This window comes from Callorhinus ursinus, unplaced genomic scaffold, assembly GCF_003265705.2.
Source record: "Callorhinus ursinus isolate GAN/ISIS: 27379988/994484 unplaced genomic scaffold, GSC_fseal_2.0 scaffold40, whole genome shotgun sequence".
Classification (NCBI taxonomy): Eukaryota; Metazoa; Chordata; class Mammalia; order Carnivora; family Otariidae; genus Callorhinus; species Callorhinus ursinus.
Genome location: NW_027397102.1, coordinates 12,005,293 through 12,026,943, shown reverse-complemented (window position 1 = coordinate 12,026,943; position 21,651 = coordinate 12,005,293). Strand labels below are relative to the sequence as shown.

Below are 21,651 nucleotides of genomic sequence, written 5' to 3'. Positions count from 1 at the left end.
TCTCTTGTTTTTTTTTTTTTTCTTTCTCTCTCTCTTTTTTTTTTTTTTGGTCCTATTTCACTGGATTTTCTTTCTCAGGCTTTTGCTGATTCCTCCTCTTCATCATCTTTGAGTTGATGTGACTCAGGACTCAGTCTCTGAAACTCTCCTCTTTTCTATTTACAATCACTCCTGTCCTAAATTTATATCTCCTGTCCAGATGTCTCTTCCAAATACCAAACTTCTTTATCCAATGGCCACTCTACATCTCTGCTGAAAAGGCAAAAATATATCTAAAAACTAACAAATATAAAACTGAACTCCTGAACTTTCTGCCCAAATCTGCTCCACCTACAGCCTTCCCCTTCTGAAATGATGGAAACTTAATCTTCTCAGTTGCTCATACCAAAATCTTGGAGTTATTCATGACTTTTTTCTTTCTCTCAGACTCAGTGTCTAATCCATCAGGAAGTCCTATTGGTTTTACCTTCAAAACCTACTCAGAATCTAATTCTTATTACCCCTACTCTACCACTACGGTCTAAACCACCACCATCTCTCTCCCAGTTCACTGCAATAGCAACCTGACTGCTTCTACCTTTGCCCCACTTTAATTAAGCCTTTTCTCAACCTGCAGCAAGAATGATCCTTTAAAAACCTAAGTCAAATCCTGTTACAGCCTTGCTCAAAACTCTGCAGTGACTCCTCATTTCATTCAAAAAAATTTTTTAAACGGCTTAAAAAGCCCTATATGACCCCCACCAACATTACCATTATAATCTTATTTCTACTATTCTTCCCCTCAACTCATTCCACTCCAGCCTCACTAGCCTCCTTACTGTTCCTCAAAACTGCTAGGCAAGCTCCTGTTTTAGGGCTTTTGATCAAACTGTTTTCTCAGCCTAGGACACTCTTTCCCCAGATGTGGCTTAACTAACTTCCCTCTCTTTCAAGTCTGGGAATAAAGTTCACATTTTCAATGAGGGCTATAATACCCATTCTGTTTAAAACTGCAACCAACTCCAATTCCCCCCATACCTTTGCCTTACTCTATTTTTTTCCATAGCACTCACCACCTTTGTACAATATAAATGACTTCTTTATTATGCATATTGTTTGTTGTCTTCCTCCATACACACTACCATACCCTAGAATATGACCCCCTTCCCAAGAGCAGGGAACTTTATTTTTTTAAAGATTTTATTTATTAATTTGACAGAGAGAGAGAGAGCACAAGTAAACAGAGTGGCCAATAGCTATTTGATGAATGAATGAATAAATGAATGACATAATCTTTTTTATGTGTGTATGCCTTGTCTCTACAACAAAATTTAAAGCTCTCTAAAGGTATCCGTAGATCCTAGCATAGTATTCTGGACACAAGAGACAATTCATATTTTTTAGTAACTGGGTCCCAATTTCTTTAAAGATTTTATTTATTTATTTGACACAGAGAGAGCACAAACAGGGGGAGCGGCAGAGGGAGAGGGAGAAGTAGGCTCCCCACCGAGCAGAGAGCCTGATGTGGGACTTGATCCCAGGACCCTGGGATCATGACCTGAGCCAAAGGCAGATGCCACCCAGGTGCCCCTAGGTCCCAATTTCATAAATTCCTTCAATATTATGCTTTGATGAACTACTGTCATCTCTATACACTTTCCTGACTTATTATTATTCCTTTCACTTTTCCACTCAAAATGTTAAGTTTTTGTTGGTTCCCAAAACCTTCCTGTACATACATATGGAATTGAGTCATCACCCAGAGAGTTTAGTTACTGTATTTCTGAAAACATCATCATTAAAAGGCAGCATCTCTCAGGGCATGTAACCTGAAGACATTCTAGGGAAGCTCCTGTGTAGTGCTTGTCTCTCTTACTAGTTTGCTTATCTCTAATTTCCATTCCTCGTTTTTCCATAATTCTGCAGATAACTGGAACAATCCACCACCTAACTAAACTTGTTTGCTCATATCCATCTATCAAGACTTAACCATTTCAGAGACAGCAGCCAGAGCAAAGCGTACCAGAGGGGGTACAACAGAAGACTTAGATTCAAGAACTGGTTCTGCCTGTACTAGATTATATGGCCTTCAGCAATTCACTTTACTTGTCCACATTTCAATTTTCTCACCTAAATTCACGATCAGGTGACCTGCCTCATTGAGTTGCTGTGAGGATAAATGCAGATAGTGTATGAACAAGCTTTGTAGCCTGTGAACTTCTGCACAAACATAAGGTACTATTGTTCCCCGGAAACATTGTAAGTTTCATTATAACTATAGATGTTGCTGATTTAGCACTGAGTGAAAAAAATCTAAATGAGATTAAGTGATCCCCAGAAATACCATGTCGTAACATGATCAGCCATCTGTTTATAAAAATTTAGAAATTTCAAAACAAAATTGTAAAAGCAGACTATTCTAATGATCAGATTAAATGACCTAACATATATGAAAGCACTATATAAATTATGTACCAGTATATACATGTAAAGTTTTTACTATTATACTTAGCTAGTAATTTTAAACTTCCAGATATATTTTCAGGCAGAAGGCATGAAGGAAGTATTTAAACTTTACTGTACTTATTAAATACAAAAATAACAAAAATGCCACTTTGATGTTCTTTAATTCAAATTTTAATGTTCATTAAATAATCTTGAATGCAGTGGTTCAAACTACTTCCTAAAATGCACACTTAGTTACTATTGAATACAATAAAAACGTCACACACATACCCAAAGGCAAAATGTAACCCTTTTAAAAAAGTTCACTGTCAACATGTGTTTTAAAAATGTGCTATGGCAAGCTAAAATCAGGCTAACAGACCAGTAATAGTAACGGAACTTACAGAAGAAATATAAATGGAGGCTATATAAAATATTTCAGAAATTAAATTAATATTTACTAGCATAGTAAACAAATATTTTAGTGAAAAGATGTATTCAAATATTCTGTTATGGTTTCAAATGCCACCAGCTCACCTAAAATGGAATATTTCCACATTTGCCTTTAGTGTTTATATTTTTATTTACAGCTAATATTTTTTATGTTTTCTGTGCCTGTTCATGAATCTGCTTAAAATAACCACTAAAATAAAATGAATGCAATTAAAAGGGATAATTCATTTAAAAACTCTGTCGTGAAAGGCCTTATCAGTCCACACTATACTGCCTACCTCTCATCTATCAGCTAGTTCCTGATCCATTCAATATTTCCATGAGAAATATTTTCTCAAGTTTTCTCCACCCTTATTTAGCTTCATTCCTTTGTCCATGCCCAAATGGAACTGTATCAATGTTAACATTACCCAAATTAAGGTCCTTCTATCCTTAAATCAAAAGCCTTCCTAATTGGGGCACCTGGCTGGCTCAGTCAGTGGAACATGAGACTCTTGATCTCAAGGTTGTGGGTTCAAGCCCCACATTGGGTGTAGTGATTACTTAAAAATAATAAAATCTTTAGAAAAAATATCTAAAAGGGGAATTCCTTGAATTTTATTTACATTTAAAAACTGAAAGTACTCTTGAAAAAAAACAATACACAGAAGAGCAATCATTCAGTTCAATGGGAATAAATTATAAAGAATAAGAAAAGCTTTAGACTCTGGCAACATGGAGATTATGTAAACATCACACAACCTTATGAAAAAGAACATGTCCCTAAAATAACAAAAACCTGTCAGTCTTTTAGTATGACAAGGACAAATCTAAAACAACTGCAAACATAAGAAAGTGGATATACCAAATGTATTCATATCAACTAAGCTCTGGAGCAGATACTACTGTCTTCAGAGGTCAAGGTGTTCAACATGTACACATCATCAAAATGACCATTCTTGCAGGACGATTGGCATTAAGATTATAATGTTCCATTTTTTTAAAACTGCAAGCTGAAAATCGATTAAATATTCTCATCGTAGAATAGAAACACTTCACAAAAATGACTTAGAGCTATACTCATCAATGTTTTAACCCAAAAGCCATGTTTTCTCTGTCAACGAATGCTTGTTTAGCTTGTGGAAGATGGTTATTTAGGGGACCTAAATATAGGAAAGCATGCTAAAATCAACAACTGGCTTCATGCAGTTTTCCAGGTTTTGATCTGCTAATAGCTGTAATGACTACTATATCCATCAAGTATATAGATATTTCCATAGACAACATAAAAAATTCAAGCAAAATATACTACTTCAGTTACTCACTAACATGATCCAGTGCACTGATGTTAGCTATAACATATGTTCTTTTTTTTTGAAAGATTTATTTATTTATTTGAGAGAGAGAGAATGAGAGAGAGAGAGTACATGAGAGGGGGGAGGGTCAGAGGGAGAAGCAGGCTCCCTTACTGAGCAGGGAGCCCGATGTGGGACTCGATCCCGGGACTCCGGGATCATGACCTGAGCCGAAGGCAGTCGCTTAACCAACTGAGCCACCCAGGCGCCCTATAACATATAAGTTCTATGTCTGCTTATACTTTATGCACTTTAGATAACCTCAGCATGTTTCTGAGCTCTTTCTCCTTCCCACCAGTGAATACTCATAAAATATAAATACAATTTAATAGTAGAATAAGCAAAATATATTTAGACAGGTAAATATGCCATAAACATTTTTAAATGCACTGCAAAGTCTAATTAATGTTACTTTAATTTTCCATAATTTTGAATTGCGTACATCATTTGCTGTTCCTTGCATTAATGTAGGTTAGCTGAGAGTTAACCACATAACAATAAAACTCTACCTATGTAATCTGGAAATAAGAAAAATAAGAATTTGGATAGTTCTTAAGATCACTACTTTCCCCTTGATAAGTACGCTTGTACAGATGAGTAGTATGTACTTATTTAATATTTGTTGAAATGAAGTGACAAATGAAATGACTTGGAAAATATTTTACACATATATGTATACATGCTTATATTATATATGAATATGTATAATATTCATATATTATCAGTTAACATTATATATATACATACATAGTGTGTGTGTATGTTCAAACTGAATATTCTAATTGGTTTATAAAATGAAACCTAAAACTTGTGTACTATGCATAAAATGTACTATGCAGTAAATTTTTTTCTATTAAAAAATTCCCCTTTTGTTTTCCTCAAATAAAAACCTAGGGGCTACTCATAAATTTTTTTACAAAATAAATTTAGAAGTTTAGCAGATCACAGGCTATTTTCAAAGCAGCAGGCTTAATGTTAATATTAAACATTTAATTATACATGTTTGCAAATAATCTTGCAAAGCAAATCAAACTCTAAGCTTGAGGATCTATTTAAAACTCTAACACAAATGGAAGAAAGATTTTTACATGGGGAAAAACATGTTTTTAATCCACAGTTGTACATTTTACTACAAAAACATGTCTCACAGAATGACTAATTTTATGAATTTTTAAGGGCTCATATCATAAGGACTCAGCAAATATATATCAGAAAAAAGATACTAAAGTCAATTAACTACAGCCATTAAGTAGAAATACATGTTTTATTCCAATCTCTTGATATGCATTTTATTTATAACATGAGTAATTCTCTACATTCATAAAACTAAAATAATTTGTTTTATATCTCAATAACTATTTTTAGTTGTAACTTCCTGGTATAATTCTAAAAACTAAAAAAAAAGCTGTCATTTCCTGATATAACACAAGACAGATATGAGAAAGGAAATTGAAGTATTCAACAATGGATATCTGGCAAAAAATTTGTAATCACAAAGATTTCACAATTTAGCAAATATAACAAAGGGGATATATGGTTTAAGTACCCTAAGCTAAAGACAGCATGGTTCTAGAATGTAAGCTCCATGACAGAAGACACTGTTGTGTTCATTCTGTTTGCAGCAACTAAAACATTGGCACCACATAGTATACTCTCCACACACACACACACACACACACACACACACACACACACACACACACAGGTATGACAAATCTAATCATAAGATCAAAATGATTGTAAGGAGGTTTTTATTTTATTTTAATTCCAATAATTAAATTGATAGATTGAGTTTTCCAAATGTCTACAGATTAAAGACAACACTGGAAAAAAGATATTCATGAGGGTCTAACATGTCCTGTGGAGAACTGTTTCAGTTGAAGTACTCAAGTTTTTGTAAATAAATTTCCTTGGATTGAATTCAAGAGGGAAACCATATCATACAGTATCCTACCCTATTATTCATAGTATTAAATAAAGTAAGTCTTCAGTGTCTATTTGGTTATGATCCTTCTAGAAGGATCAAGATCTAACATACATATATAATAATATTTTATGGATGGTCACATTAAAGTTTTTATATAGTTTTTGTGAATTTGGTGTGCTTTAATATGGCACTGAACTCAACATTCTTAAAATAAGTGCTATGTAAATTGCACCTATGTAGCCTACTACCTAAAGCCATTAAGAGATAGAATAGTCTTAAATGATAATTATGTATGTATTTTTTAAATGTTTTTACTTCAATACAGAAGAGTATCTCACAATTGATACATAATGTAGATAATGCATTTAACAAATATAATAAAAAATAAATTTATCACAATATTGTTTGTGATGCTATTACTATGCATTTTTAGACAAATAAGTGAGAGACAGACTTCTTCCAAAATAACTAAAAGCTCAGAATCTAACATATTGCTGTAAGCTATAATGGTTATAACTGTTAATCCAATACACCTTTTATACAAACCCATAAACACATGAGTGGAAAAATAGCACAGATGTTCATCTCTAATGCAATTTCCATTCAATTTCCTAAGTGCGGTCCCTGTGTGCAAACTAGCTTAACGTTATGTTTAGCTTGCAAATTCTTTTAATAAATAATGAATGCAATAAAACTAGGAGATCAATGGCAAGCTGAGAAATCATAAAAAAGCCTTTTGTGTTCAGGCTGTTGCCCATTTCAAACTTTAATCCAGAGGCAGATCAATATTACTTTTTTTCTTTTTAACTCATCACATAAATAGCAGTTATACTAAATGTAGCCTAAATGCTGTTACCAGCTAATAGTTGCCAGCAACCTGATAAGATCATTGGACACAATTGCGATTGAATGTTTTATACCTTAACATACACACTACATTATATGCTATTAAGCAGTCAACTTGTTTAAGAATAAAATGGTGATACAGCAATGAAAATACCGTGTTTCATTATTTTTTTAAATTTCCTGTACTATATATATTATTCCAGTAGCATAATTACAAAGTTTTCACCACGATTTGCCCTAATAAAACAAATAATTTTAATGGATCAAAATAGTACATATATATGAGTAATTTAAACCTCAGGGATCCTAGATGAAAGGAAATTTTACTCTTCAAAATTAATTACACCTGAAAGAACTAAGTTATTCCTTTAAATGGATGGAGGGGGGTACTTCATGTAAATTCATGTTGCACTGAATGTGTCTTGAGATTATCCAGGAAAAAAGTAAATCATAATACTTAGGTATTTGTGTTTCTATTCACAGGCTCTAGATAGAAGGGAGGAAAACCCTCCTCTTACCAACTCATTTTGGATAAACATGCATTTTCTGTTTGAATGATCAAAAGTAAACTGTCACTAGGGATGGTGCTGATATCAAATAGTATAAGTCTAAATAGCTGAGAATGATTTTATGGAGGTAGGCTTGTCTTATTTATTAATTCTTGCCTATTCATATTAGAGTATCTTCTGTGGGTTTTCACTAAAAGGAAATATCAAGAAGTCACCCTTTCTTTAAAGATATATTTCAGTTCAAAATTCTAATTTCCTATATTAGATTTTGGTAGCTTTATATGTATATTTGTGAAAAGTTTATGGCATGATTACAAATGGTTTTATAATGGAATTAAAATTTCAAGATTAGTGTCTTTAATAACTGCATACCTTATATAACTATTTCCTAGCTTTTCAAAGGAATGGCAATTTGTGCAAAGAATTCTGATGAGGAATAAATGTGTGTGTGCACGCATGATTGTATTCATTAAACAAATGTGAATTAAGTGCCTAAAATATACACAATATTAGGCTGAATGAAGTTTTGCAATGAATATTACTAAAGTTAAAATTTACTCCTTAGAAATTATTATTACGAATTCAAGGGCTTTTTTTTTGTAACAAATTCAGTTCTCTTTTAAGGATATCATTATAGGTAGTGATAAATATGTCAATTTGCTCTTTAGCTATATTATATTCAATTTAGCTATATTATATTCACATTCTCAATATAATAATTTCACCAATTCTAATATATAAATTTAGCTCTAAAGAAAGATGTGGCAAAAAATTATCATGAAAACATTTCCATGTTTAAAGCAAAATTTGAAAAATAACTCCTGTACATAACTTTGTTAAACTTCATTATAAATTTCTCTCTAAACTATAGATCATAGCATATATCCTAAGCTTCCAAAATTAGCCTAACTTTGGAGATAAAAATTCTCCTGAAGAATTTGAGACCTCAACAGTATCAATTAACAGTGTTTCCTGTTTTCCTATTCAATAAAGTTAACAAAATTATGATGAAAGAATACTGTAAAGGCTGCAAAAAGGAACTACCTCTAAAAGCTGATTTTAATATATATTCTTCAGAAAGTTAATATATATTTAATATATATTCTTCAGAGAAATTGAATCTCCTTTTTAAAATTTGTATTTTCAAATATCAGAGATTAACTAAAAAGTTATAACACCCACAACATTCAATTCAAAATATTTCACAATTGACAGAATTGACAGAACTGTTTCTCTCCTAAAACCAAGATAATGAAGCCTTGGGTTAAATGATACAAAGAATGGTCGCCATGATATTCAATGCAGGCAGGTAATAAATTTCACCGGAGTTATAATAAAGTTCCTTTTGGTGTGCCTATGCTTTTCTACAGTTTGAGAAATTAAATTATAAAAGTAGCATTTATTGTTACTGAATGATTTACAAATAATTACCCAGAATATAAATAACTGAAATATACTAAAATGAAATAAACTTTTCTAAGATTTTCAGCTTTACAAAGTGAGGAAATGATGAATATACAGTGGACAGGCTATCTTCTTCCTACTAAAAAGAAATATTAAATCCTGAAGGAGTTCTAAATCCCTTGGTAAGAGTATATTACAGCTGCATTAAGCCACCAAGAAGCTTATTAGTAAGGATTTAAAAACTAACACTCTTCTGTAATCAATTTGGATACAGCGTTATTCTATTTATAGTGACATTTTCAGGGTGTCCCAATCATATATTACTTATTCTCATTTTTCCTACCATGATTAAATATTAATGCGGGGGCACTTTTAAGTAGCTACACTGTATTTAGGTTTTAATATATTGATTTCCACCATTTTGGAATAGTTAATATAGCATGAAAATGAAGAATCTTTTTCATAAAGAAACTCATGATTGATTTGATATTTTTCTCTGATCCTTATATAAAATAAAATGAATTTAGTTGTTCTAGCAGAAAATGGAAAAAGGGATGCTGCCACTTTAAAAGCTTCGATCTCTTTGACATTGCTGGCAGTGTATGGGAACATTAATGCATCTGTCATGATAACAAGCTAAGAATAACATCTAGACATCAAACCGAGCAGAGAATCCATCTGAAGTGATTCATTCAGATCTGTCTCATTGATTTATTAAACACAGGGCAACATCTGCAGCCTCACAGAGCCGCTTGGTGAAATTAATGCAAGATCAATTCAAATGGAAAAAAGTGTAAAAGAGATAAATCAAAACACAATTTGCATGCAGTTCCACAATCAGGCTTATTGGGTGCAAATGCTCAATTTCCCTTCCAAAGCAAATGTATTTAAATGTTGTTTTATTTTTTTAGAATTGTGTGATCTGAAGTGACAGTGAAGAGTTTTGCAGGTTGAGATGGCAAAAGGGAAGAAAAGGAGGAAAAAAATGCTACCAAAGACCTTTTGAATATGCAACAAGAATATCATTAATACCTAATTGTTTTGCTTTTGGGGAAAGGTTTGATGTCCTTTCTCCGAAAACAATATTTTCAGTTTCGGTCAATTAGGGTGATTTTAATACATATTTGAAATGTGTAGAATGGATAAACCTAAATCATTTGTATCTCTTAGTGCACCAGCACCACATAAAGTGACCCTGAAGATCTAGATTGCCAAATGAAACCTAATATATTGTGATTAAGGTTTCTCACAATTATATTTGCCTGCTAGAAGCACTTTTAAAGCACATAGGGATTTCATTCAGACAAAATAAGATTACTTAAGAAAGCATCAAATAATTCAGACAATATTTTCTACAGGCATTAAGGGTTTCTTAAAGAACATTAAAACATTAATGTCTGAAGACCACCACTTCCTAATTATTGGCATACTTACACATTGGGGGTAATATTACACATAAATATCCAAAGAAATTCTCCATCATATCATGCATCATTTCTTTAATGTAATATCCATCACCTAATAAATGAGTGTTTGGACAAATATTAAATCCAGCTCAGGTATTTAGATAAATACAAAAATTGTTGGTTATGCAGAAGTGTCCATTTTAAATGAATGTGTATGTGGACATTCTGTGCACTGGCACATGACTAAATTGCTTTAATTATAATCTTGACATCATTCTTCTAATAAAAGAGCAATGACGACTAAGTGACTGCTTTTAATAGATAATCCAACTATCCCCTCATTATCCTATGAAATAAAATGTCTGCCTTTACTGCCTAGAATAATTCCTAGAATCTTTTTATTGTTTCTGCAAATGTTAAGTCATACAAAATATTAGCCCAGGAAAGTGATGCAAGTTCTTCAAAAATTTGGTTTTGTATAACTTTCCTACGGAAAAAAACATCAATTTTCAAAGTAAATTGCTATTCTGTGTGGTTATGAACCATAGTCATCGAGTGTGAATACAAAGCCAAAATCATTGAGTACTTACAAAAATTGTATTTCTTGTATTTGAAAGTGGTTTTAAATTGTTTTAAAGTCATAATTCACATAAAGTTATTCTAACATGGATGCCCATTTATGTTCTGTTCATATGGTCAAAATAACAACCACAATTAGATCATTTAAATTTTTAATTTAAAAAACTGAATTTTACTCATTTGAATATATGTTGAATTATGTCTCCAAATACATTTAAATGTTTTCTTAATCATACATTCTTATTTCTCTAAGCATTCATTTAACTATACATAAATGACTGAATAACATTTAATCAGTTGATCCTCAAATGAAATGCCGATCATGAAATCTAACAATGTTATTTTTATATAGTTAGGTAGATAAAAAAAAATTAACACTAAAATGTGCTGGCTGATTTTTCACATTTACTGAATACCAATTTTTTAATTAAATATTTTACTGCTGCATTAAACTTTGAAGAATTTAGAAAGGAAAATCCATTGCATGAGAGTGAGATTTTTTAGACATTTGCTTTCTGAATCTGCCTGCTCGGATGTTAAAAATTCCAAGTTTTGCTGCACAAGAAATTAAAAAAAAAAAATCACAGTGCTTTAGCTAGAAAAAAAAAACGATCTAAAACAAGATAACTTTTCCCATTTGGTTTGGGTCTTTATATCATCATTTTCTTAATAATCCTCAGAAAAATCTCCCTACAATTAGTTTCTGAAGTAAAAAAGCATCAAGGAAAAATATTGCACAGCCCTTTGGAATTGCAGTGATGTAAAGCTTGATTTCTTTAATAGAACAATGTATAGTCAAGATTTTTTTTAGTCTTACTATTCTTTAGTAGCTAAGGCAGGTATTATTTTCCAACTTCTTTTATGGGAAGACAAGTTTGAATATTTTGAAAATTAGCTAATAACAAAATAGTTAATATAAAGCACTGCTAGAGTTCTGGTGACTCTCAGTACTTTCAAAGAAACAATCACGTATGTATTTTATTCATTCAGCTTTCTTCAGTGCACATTAATAAAAATATGTCCTGAGCCGAATGAATCCAAATGCCACTTGGTGGCAATACGTTAAGGTCTTCGAAAATGACCAATTTGAAAATGGTCCATTTTGCATCTTCTGGAATAGTGTAGGAAATATTTCAAATTAGAATACCCTAAGTCAGGACTTGTCCTCTCCCTTAGTTAACTGACAGAGAGAGGAAGAAATGCTTATTATGTAGGAAAATAAAATTGCCAATGACACCATTAGAAATAGGCCTTCCATTGAACAATACATTATGGAAATTTATTCATCAGGAGATGAAGATGAATCTCTTATCTCAAATCAGAATAGCATATAAGAGTTTCCACTCACTGAACATACATATACTTTTTCCTTGCATCCCCCTTTAGCCAGAAGAGCTAAGAAGTCATGAGTCCTCAGTGACAATCCTCCTTAGCCAAGTCTCCATTGATTCACCTCTCATTTCTTTGAGCATCTCTCCAGGCTCTTCTGATCCACCTTTCACCTCCTTTCATAGCATCATTCTGCTCATACCCTACATCTCTTTTCTCTTACTGGCTTCACGTCTCATCTACCTTATTTTGTCTCTCTTGAGTCTCATTCCTATTTACATCCCTCACCTTTCTTCTCACTGACTAGAAAAGTCATAGAGAGATAATGTTGATCTAAATAATAATTTCACAATTTTGTAAAATCACTCAGATGTTGGGGATTTAAGGCACACATTTCTGTAAATAATGTTACCTAAAGTCATAAAGTCTCTATTATATGCATTATCATATTTTGTAGGTTTTAACAACATGGTTATGAGGGCATTTTGCAGTGACAAAATTCAGTAATGTTATTTTATCATTAACAAGCTTTCCCCCAGATATTGTGGGTTGTTTGTTGTTGTTGTTGTTTTTACTCTCTAGAAATTGCAATACAGGTGTGTTTCTAGTAGTTTTCCTCATCTCCATTGATGGACTGCATTCATAGAATATACTTCATAAATTTTTACAATCATATACTGTAACACTTGTAACACACTTATAGAAAATGCATGTTAATCAATAACATACCCATCAAGAAATAAATGCAAAAGGAAGAATAGGCATCATATCTCATACATATTTCTTCTTATATTCTTAAGATTTCCCTATCATCTTTATACATGCATATACACAAAAGCAATTTAAGACCCCAAAAAAGTTAGCATTGTAAATGCTGTGATAGGAGTAAATAAAACTTAACTGAATTAAAATAATAACCTAAAAACATATCATAAAATAGGGTCCAAAAATAGTATAAGAACACCTGCCTCTTGATATAGAGTAATTTATCATTTTTCCCTTCAGTAAGTAGCTCTCATAAAAATTAATTAAAGAAAACTTTCTACCTAGAGGAAAGCATCAAAGTCACATTAAAATACTAATCTATTTATTTTTAAATGAAAGTCATAGATTTTGCTCAAGGATGTGTAAATTAATTATTAAGGTAGGACAAATTTCCTCTGTGTAATAATTGTTCCACTTTAATAATGGCTGTTTGTAAGAGAGAAGGGGGAAGGGAGGGAGGAGGAGAGAGAGAAGGAGAGGGAGAGAGTGAGGGGGAAAGAAAGGTTTTCAGGTCTGCAATTGTTTAAATGTATCTTTTTGAACTGGCAACACATGAACTAGATGGCCCTCATCTGAAGTCCCTGGTAACTTTCTGAGTTTGTGCATTAGTGAAGTGCTTTGTGGTAAAAATAAGATTTCCTTCCTACTCTTACAACTTTTAATTGCTTATTTTATCAAGGGAGCAGTTATCCTTTGTGTTTTAAGACCACCTATCTACCTTAAGAATATTTGACCTAATAAACCAGGTCTGTAAGCCCCAGATACGAATCACCTAGAGGTTCTCATATAAACAGGTTTCTGTTTAATTTCTAGAACACAGGACACTGCTCAAAGTGGGGGAAGAAAGGTTCCTTTGTAAGTTCTGTAGCATTATCTTATTGTAGCAGTCAGCTACAGTTTGTCTACAAGGTGTCATATACTTCAACTATACATGGTAATTTAGATTTTACAAGGGATGTTGACAACTGAGTTCCTTTTAGTTGGTAAATCCAGGGTTCTTATGATTTAAAGTTGCATTGTGAGAAAGTCAACCTCTGCAGAAGTTTTCTGCAAAATGATCAACAGTAATGCTGTTTTACAACAAAACCCTTTGCTCCCTTTAAACTGATGATGATTTCTTGGTTTGTATGCCAAATGTGTACATGCCTAACAGATGCTACCTGACAGGAGATGGAATAAACACTATGGGGACTAATTAACAGGTCTTTAAAAACTCAAATAATCTTGAATATAGTTTATTTTACTTTCTTTTTAAAACTTAGAAACATTGAATACAATTTGCTTATGGACATATGCCAATGGACATTTATTCTACTGTCATATGAAGGAAGAACACTTACAACAGAAGCTGGTCATCATCATTTAAGAAGTCCCCTCTTTGGGGGAAAAGGATCCTTCCAACTGTTTGCCTGGGGAGAAGAGCTGGAAGCATCATCTCCAACTTCTACTTCAACCCTCAACCAGTTCCCAGTCCCAGCGTTTCATGCCCCGCATTGCCCTCTGCAGATGACCTAAAATGGACTATCCCAGGAAAGTGACATCTGTCGTCGATCCATCGACTTTACTGTATTGTGAACCGGGGGAGCTTTGCACAGCAGGCATATGCACATGTCCTCACAGGCTCGCGCTCCCTCACACGCTCGTTCTTGCTCTCTCTCTCTGTCTCTGTGTCTCTGCCTCTGCTCTCTCTCTCTCTCTAAACACACGCACACTCATACACACACCACCACAACCACCACCGTCACACACCCCACGTAGTCTAACAACAAACACACAGGATGGGGAACGAATCACCCTCTGGGATGGATTCTAAACTTCCGACCCTCTGCAACCCCCAAATGTTGTGTTGTGGATTTAGCTAGCTTAGGAGCCCAGTTTACAGCTCTGCCAGCCTTCTGCCCTAGAAAGTCCCTGGTGTCTGTGTTCAGGAGAAAACCTATTCGACCCGTACGGCCACAAAAGAGTAATGAAAACCACATAGAGAAATTAACAAATAACCAGAAGCAGCCAATAAGCCATGCAATATATGGGCGAAAGGCCGTAAAGTTTCAGTAGAGGACAGCAAACTGAAGTTTGTGCGGGGCTTATCTTAGACCCAAGCCCTGCCACTGAGCGGGGACTAGAAGGGATGGGCAATTAGTCCTTCTAGTCCTCTTTTCCCACAGACTTAGAACGTGAGGAGTAGAGGCAAGCTAGTTAAGACACTCTGCAAAGTTGGATGAGAATGATGAAACATACAGAAGAGGGCAAAGGGCGGGGGGAGAACAAGCTAAAAAATAAGTATCTCACCTGGCATTGGTGCAATCGGTGAACAAAGTTTCGAAGTCTTTTCTGGTGATAAGTTTGCAGCGGTTCACCCCAGGCTGGATGGCCCCCAGACCGCGGAGGATCCGGACCTGCTCCACAGTACACACCACGGGGGATATGTCCAGTCTCTTCAGCTTGGTGTACACCGTGTGCAACCCTCCCACCAGGTGCTTGAGGAAGAGATCAAAGACTTGAGGCAGGCAAATCAGTTCCTGACCGTCCATCAGGAACGAAGCCACCTTCACACCATGCATGTCGACCATCCTGCACTCGGTGTTAGTGTTGCCGCTGCCTCCGCTGGGTCCACCGATCCCGCCACCCCCGGCGCTGCCGCTGTGGTTATTGGCCATGAAACTGTTGATCATATTAGGGGTGAGACGGGGAGGCTCCCCGGGAGTCGAGTACAAGGTCTCTGCCCGAAATAAGCCCCCTGGGACGCCGGCACCGCTGGAAGTTGCAGAGATCACCGGAGGTGCGGAGACAGCCATGGTCATTCAGTCTCAAACCGTAGGTCTTTGGGCCCTGTTTTCTCGCCCTGTCTCCTCTAGATCTGCTCGCACTCGCTCCCTCACTCTCTCGCGCTCTCTGTGGCGCGCCCTGCTCTCTCCAAACTGTTCTCAAGTCTACAGTAACCCGGCTCACACACTCACGCTCACCCAACACCCAACGAACAGCGAGTAGCCGGGACGCGCGGCGGTCCAAGAACCCACCCCCAACACACCCCCTTCCGAGACTGGCAGCATGCCCCAGCCAATGGACCCCACCCTCTTCGGCTCCCAAGCGCACCGAATGGCTGCTCCCCGCAAGGAGGTGGAGACTCCCTGGCCGGCCTCCCAACTACCTGAGGCCTTTCTGGGTTCGCTGGCGAAGGAGGATGGAGCCCGAGAAGAGGGCGATATGGTTCCTCCGCTTCTTCCTAGCAGACGAGAGAACGGCCAATTATCACACAGAGCTCTCAAAGTGGCCTAGGCTACAAGCGCCTCCCCCTCCATGCCCCACCAGTGTTGAGGTGGGAACACAAAGCAGGACTCCAAAACATGCCTCTCCGCAACCCTGCGCCACCCTGCACCTGAGTTCAATTCAAGAAAGGGTGGTGGCAGCTCCAATTCCATTTGCACGTTGCTCCCATACTCTGCGGGGCTAAGAAAGCTTTGCCCCGCTTCCAGGAGAAAGATTCTAGTGAGTTCCGAAGTAAACAGTTCAGGCCACCTAGAGCGCTTAGTGTGAGTTCTCCAATACCCAGCGCACACGGAACCAGCATCCAAAACCGCATTCAAATCAGAGTTGCAGGTTGCTAACCCGCTCCTGCACGCGCAGGGAGCCTGTGATCACTTTGGAAAAACAGGCTGAGGGACTTTGTTTTGCGAGTGGTGGACGGATGCCTCATTTTACAGTACTTCCACCACTGTCCTGGAATAGACTGTTTTTTCTGTCTCCATTCCTTAGTTTCAAGATTCTCCTGCCCCATCCCTGGCTAAAATTGATAGGAAAAGTTCCCGTGTGACTCAAAACAGTCATTACAAATATGAGAGAAGAGCAAGGGTTTGCATTCTTTAATACTGCGTTTTCTTCCCTTGTCTATGGGCTTTGATGGTCCGGTAATTAGAGCTCCATGTCCTGCACTGAAGCTCAAGATTCCTCTTCCCCCACATGTCAAGTGCCCCTAAACGTTTGCACTACTAGAGCTCGTGATAAGCAAAATGTCTAGGCAAGGTACATTCCAGGGAAAAGGCATGGTCTTTCCCACACAGCATTTGGCAGTTAGATCACTGTAGCAAAATTGTTTTAAGACTTCTTTTCCAGCTTTTGATTCTCTGAAATCAAGGTATTTCCTTTCCTCTGTTTCTTTCCTTTACAGGCTGTTATTCAGAAAGTGAAATCCATGCTTGGTTTTAACCAATGATATAGCTAAGGCAACTTCTCCAATATCTTTCCAAAATGTAAATAATTTTAGATCCTTGCTTAATTCTATTTAGATCTCCTTGTACTTAGCAGTATCAAAAAGTAGGAGTGGGTGGGCTTCCCCCTCCCCTTAATAAGACATAAATGTCCTAAATTGGATTTTTCTGCCTCTCTCTTCAACATATTTCTCCTTTTGTCATTTCATCAACCAAGTAGTAAAGAACTACCCTTTGAATCGCTTCATAGTGTTACAATTTTTAAAAGATTTATTTTATTATATATTATTATTATTTTATTATGTTCAATTAGCCAACATATAGTAGTACATCATTAGTTTTTGATGTAATGTTCAACGATTCATTAGTTGCCTATAACACCCAGTGCTTTGTTTATTTTAGAGTAGGAAAGAGAAAGAGAGAGAGAGAGAAAGAGAGCACCAGCGGGAGGGGCAGAGGGAGAGGAGAGAGAGAATCTCAAGCAGACTCCCTGCTGAGGGTGGAGCCCCAGGAGGGGCTCCATGCGAGCTTGATCTCATGATGCTGAGATTACCACCTGAGCTGAAATGAAGAGTCAGACATTTAACTGACTGTGCCACCCAGGCGCCCCTACTGCTACAATTTTAACTGTATGGAGTTAAAATGCTAAGAAGTTGTGATAGTTGTTTTAGAATACAGTAATAAGTGACTCTAACATAATAGGCTAGAATGCATGCAACCACAAAACACTTTTAAAAGGTATTAAATCATTTTGGTAGTTTGGTATTGTGGGAAGAAAATATAGAGCAAAAAAGGACAATTGAGAAAGGATATCAGAGGCAGAAAAAGCTTCCACAAAAAGCTAGGGGTTTTCAAAAAGTAATAGAAAAGCACTGACAGAAATGTTTTTATTTACCAATTTTTAAAAAGATAAATCCTAAATTGTGTTCAACAGTTGTTTTGACAGAAATGGCTATTAAGCTGTTTGTTAATATAACTTACCTCTGATAACTTGTAATTGAAATTTTAGGTAAGTTTGACTTTAAAGAAAGTTGTCTTCTCTTATTTTTTGAGGGGGAATTCCTCTAAATTCATTAATAATCCTAAGGCCAAGCTACTTCCTATACATGGCTGCACTCACATTATCAAATCCTTTTTATTTGCAAAGTGATGTGGAGTTTTCAGCAATAGGACATTTACACGTATATTATACTGTTTCAAATTTAAGAAATGCTGAAATATAAAAAGGAAAAGTAGAACATTCAGGCTGCAATCACTATTTGCAATACTGAAAAACAAATGCACTTTGACAACTTTAGAAAAGACTCAAACTAGATATGTCTTATATGTTTAATGTGATCTATCATATACATAGTAATATTTTATTTTATTTTATTTTATTTTTTAGACAGAGCACAAGTGGGGGGAGGGGCAGAGGGAGCGAGAGAGAGAGAGAGAGAGAGAGAGAGAGAGAGAGAGAGAATCTTAAGCAGGCTCCATGCCCAGCATGGAGCCCAATGTGAGGCTCAATCTCACAACCCTGAGATCACGACCTGAGCTGAAATCAAAAGTCGGATGCTTAACCGAGTGAGCTACCCAGGTGCCCCTGTAGTAATATTTTAATTATTACCAGAGATTAAGGTTCAAATTTTAGTAAAAATACTAACGACTAAAATTGGCCATTGATCATTTAAGGGTTAAAGTCCCTTGGAAGCCTGTCCATACACAAAAGACCCTTGGCCTCATTATTTGAATTCCTTCCCATTAGCAGTCCTCTAGAAAATAAACTTGGTAATTGTCTTAAGGGATACCTGTAATTTAAAGATTTAGTCATTTAGATCTAAGAAGCCAGATGTTGTCTCCTTGGATTTTCTTGATATTTTGATTACTCTCTTTCTATTACTGCTACTACAACTCCTGTTATCTATGCTTTGAGATTGAGATAAATTCCACATGGAGTTTGTTTTTATCCCTTTCTGACTTTCATGTCTTCCATAAGTCTAACACATTTCTAAATAAGGCTTGATTTCTACAAGGCCAGAGGAATCCTTGTGCATCAACACCCTGGAAGTTGGAATTTCATGAAGCACTATAAAATCACAAAAGCTGCAGTAAACAGAGTATCCTTGGGAGATGACTCTCCATGGAGAGAGGCACTGCACCAAAACTAAGAAAATACTCAAGGTGTATGAATTATTTCCAAACAAGAGCAGATCACCCCAGCAAAAAAGAGAACAAAATTAGTACAGATATCATATTTCATCAGAAAAATTCTAGATGGCACCATTCCAGTGGAATGATTTGGGGCCTAAGTGTAGCTTCCCACACTCTGAAATGCTGCAGTCTTCCAAGATTTAATTAGCAATTTACGTGTTCTCTTAATTCATACTCAATTTGGAGGGGAAGGATGCTCCCTCATGACTTTAGGTCAAATATTCCACTTTGACATTGTCAGTGAGATGCAGATACTATTTTAATTAAAAATAAATAAATATATTGGCAATCTTATGCAGGATTACAAAATGCCCAGAACCATTTAAAGGAGCTGGTTTTCACAATGAGCATTCAAGCAAAACCCAAGGTAATAAATGGAATTATTTGAAACCCTCAGCCAACTGACATTGCAGGCTTTAATATGGGCTCCAATCAGAACCTCTCAGGAGCCCTCTGAGGTTCATCTTTAGGCAAACAATAGAATGAAATTGATTACAATTGTCAAATCACTATGTTGTACACCTGAAACTAATATAATCTTGTATGTCAACTATACTTCAATTAAAAAATTTCATTAGGCAAGGCAAAAATGTGAAATGAGAGCATTCCTATAACTGAGAACTTAACTGGCTAAGGCTAAGATATACCCCCAATCAATGGAATATATGTTCCCTTAGGAAACTGGCTATAAAATGACCTTCTATAACATAAATTCTTTTTTCTCATTCCGTTCAGTGTTAAATTGAAGATGAGTTCCAAGGAAGCAAAGATAGAAAAAGGGGAATCACTGGAGTAAGAAGGAAACTGGTCAAAACCCAAGGAGTAACAGTTAAAATCAGATGCTTAGAGGAAAAAATGGACATTTACTAACTGAAATATAAAAAGGATACTCTCAAGGGGTCTTATAAAGTATAAGGACTTGCCAACTTTTAACATATCATACCCGGAACTGCACTGCTCTCGGGAAGAAGGAGATGTGTCTGCTTTAAATTCCACCTATGTCTCTCACTGTATTGTTCCCCTTTAAATTTTAGGCTTTCAAACTGTTCAAATTCAAGCCATTCTAATTTCAGCTGGATTCCCACTGCTACTTAGTATCCTTTTATTCATTTTGTTGACTCCCTGTTGAATTCCCTGCAACAGCTACTCCAACCCTTTCCTACTATTTGCAAATGCCCCTCCCCCTCCCTCATCAGCTATCCCTCCCTACTTCTCGATGATTTTATCACAAAATTATTCAGTGGGAGATCCCTCAACCTCCCTTCTCTCCTCCTACAAAGTTTTTTTTTTCCATATTCTCTCTTATATTCTCCTACTTCCTTCATCCTTCAGAAAATAAAGTCTCTACTCCCTTCGCTGATGCTCTTGACCCCTCTTACCTCCTCCAAGTCACTAATATGGCAATTTTATTCCTACCTCTCTCTTTGGCATCTCCAATATCTCTCCCTCTCTACTTCTTTCCCCATTTATTATTGAAAATGGGCAAGGCCAGGAACCTTAAGACAAACAAAAAATTTCCTCAACCCTAGGGTTCTCAGAGTGGTCTCTGGACCACCAGCATCAGCATTAGTGAGTACTAGATAGAAATACAAATTGTTGGACTCTACCCAAGAGCTCCAGAATGGGATACTTGCTGGGCCCAACATTCCGCATTTTACAAGCCTCGGTGATTCTGATGTAGGTAAAAGTTTGAGACCGACTTGCCCTGGAGTTACCAAACATTCAAGCACTTTTTGAAAATCTACGATTGTTTCTCTTCTTCCTTAACAACAAACTTGCATGCTTTAACCTTTTACTATTTGATTTCTGCTCACCACTTGGCTGAAACTATTTTAACAGAGGTAATTATTGGTCTAAATGCCAAATCCAAAATTATTTTCTAAATCCTCATCCTTTGATATTCTATAGCTTTTTACACCACCGGCATCATTCTTGAACACCTATCCCTTGGCTTTCATGACTCTCCAACAATCTGTTTCTTCTCTTTCCTACACCCCTTTTCTTTTTCATGTCCTTGCTCTTGACCCGGAAATGTTAAAATTCCCAATGTCTACACTTTTACTTGTGGCAATTGCATCAACTTTCTATAGTTGCAACAACCACCGCTTTACAGATTACCCCAAATCTTATTCCTAGCATTCTTTTTTTTAAAGATTTTATTTATTTGAGAGAGAGAGAGTGAGCACACAAGCAGGCAGAGGGGCAGAGGGAGAGGAATAAACAGACTCACCGCTGAGCAGGGAGCCCGATGTGGGGTTCGATCCCAGGACTCTGGGA

At 36.0% G+C, this 21,651-nt stretch overlaps 1 protein-coding gene across 1 annotated transcript in view; it reads right to left on the bottom strand.

Moving 5' to 3' along the window:
- DACH2 (dachshund family transcription factor 2) overlaps positions 1 to 15,771 on the bottom strand; it is a 907,788-nt gene extending 892,017 nt beyond the window's left edge. Inside the window, exon 1 of the mRNA XM_073880945.1 lies at positions 15,266 to 15,771. Coding sequence (XP_073737046.1) covers positions 15,266 to 15,771 — 506 coding nt within the window. The remainder of the gene's footprint in view (positions 1 to 15,265) is intronic.
- Between the last annotated feature and the right edge of the window lie 5,880 nt (positions 15,772 to 21,651).